Source organism: Phaseolus vulgaris, chromosome 8 (assembly GCF_051622355.1).
Source record: "Phaseolus vulgaris cultivar YP4 chromosome 8, ASM5162235v1, whole genome shotgun sequence".
In the NCBI taxonomy this organism is placed as follows: Eukaryota; Viridiplantae; Streptophyta; class Magnoliopsida; order Fabales; family Fabaceae; genus Phaseolus; species Phaseolus vulgaris.
In genome coordinates, this window is record NC_143505.1 from 46,380,770 (window position 1) to 46,386,040 (window position 5,271).

The window sequence follows — 5,271 nt, forward strand, 5'->3', positions numbered from 1 at the left end:
AGAGAGAGAGAGAGAGAGAGAGAGAGAGAGAGAGAGAGAGAGAGAGAGAGAGAGAGAGAGAGAGAGAGAGAGAGAGAGAGAGAGAGAGAGAGAGAGAGAGAGAGAGAGAGAGAGAGAGAGAGAGAGAGAGAGAGAGAGAGAGAGAGAGAGAGAGAGAGAGAGAGAGAGAGAGAGAGAGAGAGAGAGAGAGAGAGAGAGAGAGAGAGAGAGAGAGAGAGAGAGAGAGAGAGAGAGAGAGAGAAAAAAGAGAAAATGGCATGGGGGGAGGGGGTCTGTAGCTTTTTCTAAAAAAAAAGCGCCGTTACATTATCTCCAACTACAAAAATTTTCGTCCTCGAAAATGAACTTACCAAGAAAGAGATTAGGGTATGATGCTCGTATCACTTCTTCAATTTCCCAAGTGGAATCTCCAGAGGTGAGATCCCACAATACTTTCACCATGGGAATACTCCTTCCACGAAGTTGTTTCACTTGTGAATCTAAAATTCTGATGTGCTTCACTTCAAACGACAAATTTTCTTTGACCTGGATGGAATCAGACTCTAGAATGTGGCTAAGATCAGGTACATACTTTCTTAGCTGGGATACATGGAAAATATTGTGAATGTTAGTTAAAGAAGGAGGCAAAGCAATTTCATAAGCCACAGGGCCTATTCTCCTGAGAATTTGATAAGGTCCTATGAACTTAGGAGTCAATTTCTTGGATTTTAGTGCTCTTCCTACACCAGTGAATGGTGTAACTCTTAAAAGGACATGTTCACCCGCAGAGAATTCTAAAGGTCTTCTTCTTTGATCTGCATAAGATTTTTGCCTGCTGAGAGATGTTTTCAATCTTTCCTGAATCATTTTGATTTTCTCATTGGTTTGTTGTATTAATTCTGGTCCAATTAACACACTCTCACCATCCTGAAACCAACACAGAGGTGTCCTGCACTTTCTTCCATATAATGCCTCGAAAGGAGCCATTCCTATGCTAGCTTGGTAACTGTTATTGTAAGTGAACTCTACCAAAGGTAGAATTTCATCCCAACTGCCCAAATGATCTAACACACAAGTCCTAAGCAAATCCTCTAAGGACTGGATAGTTCTCTCTGATTGTCCATTAGTTTGAGGATGGTACGCTGAACTAAGTCTAAGTTTAGTCCCCAAAGCTTCTTGAAGTGTTTGCCAGAATCTAGAGGTGAATCTGGGATCTCTATCTGAAACTATGCTGGAGGGTACACCTTGCAATCTGACTATTTCATCTATGTAAATCTGGGCCAACTTCCGCATAGAGATTCTCAAGTCTATAGGTAGGAAGTGTGCCGTCTTTGTTAGCCTGTCCACTATGACCCAAACAGAGTCATGCTTCCGCAAAGTACGTGGTAAGTGGGTAACAAAATCCATTGATATACTGTCCCACTTCCACACTGGAATGTCTAACTGAGTTAACATGCCTCCAGGCCGTTGATGTTCAATCTTTGATTTCTGACAAGTCAGGCAAGCAGCTACAAACTTAGCTACATCATTCTTCATGCCATGCCACCAATAAGACTTCTTGAGATCTTGATACATCTTGGTCATTCCTGGATGTAAACTGAGTTTGCTTTTATGACCTTCAGATAATACTGTTTGCTTTAGTTCATTATCTTCTGGTATACATATTCTATTTTTGAATCTCAAAATACCATCCACTCCTAAAGAGAAGTCTTTAGCTTTGTCAGTATTTAGTAAGCCCATGAAGTTCTTCAATTTTGAATCTTCCAACTGCTTCTCCTTCACCTTCTCCAGAAATTCATTAGTTATAACAAGTGTATTACAACTAATGCAATTTGAAGACATGGAAACCTCTAAATTCATACTCCTGAAATCTTCAATCAATGCTAGCTCTCTAATCATAAGCGACGACATTTGTATCTTTTTACGACTCAACGCATCTGCAACAACATTTGCTTTCCCAGGATGATATATTAGCTGGAAATCATAGTCTTTTAAAAATTCAATCCATCTCCTCTGCCTCATATTTAACTCCTTCTGATCAAACAAATACTTCAAGCTTTTATGATCACTGAACACATTAAAACTAACTCCGTAAAGAAAATGTCTCCATATTTTTAAAGCAAAGACAACTGCTGCCAATTCTAGATCATGAGTTGGATAATTTCTTTCATGCACCTTTAACTGACGAGAAGCGTAGGCAACAACTTTCTTATTCTGCATCAAAACACAACCCAATCCCTGATATGAAGCATCACAAAAAACTTCAAAAGACTGATTGGTATCAGGGATTGTCAATACAAGAGCATTAGTCAACCTTCTTTTCAACTCTTCAAAGCTTTTCTCACATTGTTGATGATCCTTTCTAGTCAATTGGGTCAAAGGAGCCACTATTTTAGAAAAGCCTTCTATAAATCTCCTGTAATATCCTGCTAACCCGACAAAGCTTCTAATTTCTGTAACTGTTTTAGGACGTTCCCACTGAAGTACAACCTCCACTTTAGAAGGATCTACTGATATTCCCTGTGCAGAGATGACATGTCCTAAAAATTGTATTTCTGACATCCAGAAGTCACATTTTGAAAGTTTAGCATATAACGGTTTTTCTCTCAAAATGTCCAGGACGATTCTAAGATGTTCTGCATGTTCTTCCCTTGTACGAGAATAGATCAAGATATCATCTATGAACACTACCACAAACTTATCAAGAAAAGGTCTGAATATCCAATTCATATAATCCATGAAAATAGCTGGAGCATTAGTCAACCCAAATGGCATAACCAGAAATTCATAGTGACCATACCTTGATCTAAAAGCAGTCTTCTAAACATCTTCCGCTTTCACTGAAATTTGGTGATAACCTGAGCGCAAATCTATCTTAGAAAAGACAACTGCCCCATGCAACTGATCCATCAAGTCATCAATTCTAGGAAGAGGATATTTATTCTTTATTGTTAACTTGTTTAATTGTCTGTAATCTATGCATAGACGTGACGAACCATCTTTCTTCTTCTCTAATAGCACTGGAGCTCCCCATGGAGAAACACTAGGTCGAATGAATTGCTTCTCCAATAAGTCTTCTAGTTGTTTCTTCAATTCACCTAACTCCACTGGTGCCATCCAATATGGAGAAATTGACACGGGGCCTGCTCCAGGAATCAAGTTTATTGCAAACTCTATCTCTCTTTTAGGTGGAAGTCCAGGAATCTCATCAGGAAATACATCCATAAACTCCTGAACTACAAACATATCTTTTTGTACTTTATCAGTAACTATAGAACAAGCCAAGAGCATAAAACATTTTGCACCTTCTCGTATCTCTCTCTCAAACTGATGAGCTGAGATAACCTGCATTCCTTCTAATTTAGGGAAAATTAACTTCTTCCGACCACAATCTATAAGGATATGATTAGCAGACAACCAATCCATTCCCAATATAACCTCCAAATCTTTTAGAGGTATACAAATCATGTTGATCTTGTATCTCTGCCCATCTAAAGTTACTGGACACTCAGCACACATGGAAGAAGTTACTATAATACCTTCTGTTGGTGTAGATACCACCAACTCAAATTCTAATTCTCGGACTGGCAACTTAAGTTTCTTAGCATAATCAAAAGATATAAAAGAATGGGTTGCCCCAGAATCAAACAATACAGATAATTGTGTTCCAAGGATAGAACAAATACCTCTAACAAGGCTATCAGACTGTGAAGCTTCAGCTCCACTAATAGCAAAAACTCTTCCAGCAGCTTTGGGTTTTTTATTACTATTTTGTTGTACTTGCTGCACTCCGCCAGAATTTGGAGCTCCCAATTGGACATGACAGTCTTTTGTTGCATGACCATACCTGTGACATCTATCACATGTCACATTTGACACTGGATGAGGGCAAAATCTAACAACATGTGGCCCACCGCATCTAAAACATCTGAAACTAGGTGGTGATTGAGAACTGGGTCTTCCACTGCTATAAGATTGAGGTTTGAAATAAGGTTTCTTTCTATCTTCATATTTAGGCATGCTATTAGAAGGTCCTCCCACTTGAGGCTTAGCAAGTCTGCTACTATTTTTCAAACTCTCCACTACTTTTGCTTTCTCCACTAGAGTAGGGAAATCTCTAATGGACATAGGAATCACCACTTCTTTAAGTTCTTGCTTCAATCCAAACTCAAATTTTCTACATCTCCAAGCCTCAGTCATGGTCTGGGTGTAGAATCTAGCTAGGTGTTTGAACCTAGTAGCATATTCAGTGACTGAAAGATTTCCTTGTTCCAGCTGCATGAATTCAATTTCTTTTGCATACCTGACACTATCAGGAAAATACTCCTCTAGGAATCTTACTTTGAAGTTCTCCCAAGTAGCATCTTCACCTTTGTCTTCCATCATTTGCTTCATGCCTATCCACCAAAACTCAGCTTCTTCAATAAGCATATAGATGGCATAAGATAACTTTCTCTCTTCAGGGCATTGAGTAGCTTCAAAGATTCTTTCTATGTCTCTCACCCACTAGTCTGCTCCATCTGGATTTACCTTGCCATTAAATTTGGGTGGATTGTGTCTCAAAAAATCCTTCAGACTAAAGGTATGGGGTTGTTGATGAAGTTGAGATGCTTCTGCTGCTAATCTAGCTGTTTCTAATTGATGAAGGGCGGCCTGATGCTGTTGTGCCATAGTAGCACTCTGTTGTTGCAAGGCTGTTGCCATCATCTCTATTGCCCGAGCTAAGTTGGGCATATCTACTGGTGGAGGAGGAGTAGGTGGTCTACGTGCCATCTTCTAAGCACATAAAGAATTGGATTAAAAATTACTAAAAATTTCCAACTACATCTTTAAGACAAATTAACTTCAAAGAAATAATCATACGAAACAAGTAAAAACCAATCAAAACTTATCCCTAAAATGTACTCTAGATACTTAGAATTAAGATAGAAAATAATCTTGATCTAGTCATGAGTGTGCACCCTCACCACTCTATCAAGATTCTTTTCATTCTTAATACTTTCATCTTTATTCATAACAATTAACTTGACTCGAACACAAACAAGATTTCAGGAAAAACAACTTTGTCAAACATCTTATTAGAAACTTTTAACTAAGTCTTGAGGCTAGACGTAAACAAAAATCTACACGCAGGAGAAACAAAATAAACCCACTACCCTCAGGTTATCCTAAGGATGAACCGCTCTGATACCATTAAATGTAACACCCCATAATTTACATATAACTATTACAATAAAAGTTCTACCAGTTTCTATACAAACTTGGAGTTTTTCAAAAACATTCCTAATACAT

The 5,271-nt window shown here is 38.4% G+C and overlaps 1 protein-coding gene across 1 annotated transcript; it reads right to left on the bottom strand.

Annotated features, from left to right (window-relative positions):
• Positions 1 to 306: 306 nt before the first annotated feature.
• Positions 307 to 1,094, bottom strand: LOC150025614 (uncharacterized). The gene has a single exon (XM_090294135.1). It carries the CDS (start codon positions 964 to 966, stop codon positions 307 to 309), a length of 660 nt encoding a protein of 219 aa, XP_090150261.1. The 5' UTR covers positions 967 to 1,094.
• Between the last annotated feature and the right edge of the window lie 4,177 nt (positions 1,095 to 5,271).

Bases quoted from the DNA above. Each gene is read 5' to 3' on its own strand.
- LOC150025614 (XM_090294135.1), bottom strand. From the start codon at position 966: ATGGCTCCTTTCGAGGCATTATATGGAAGAAAGTGCAGGACACCTCTG.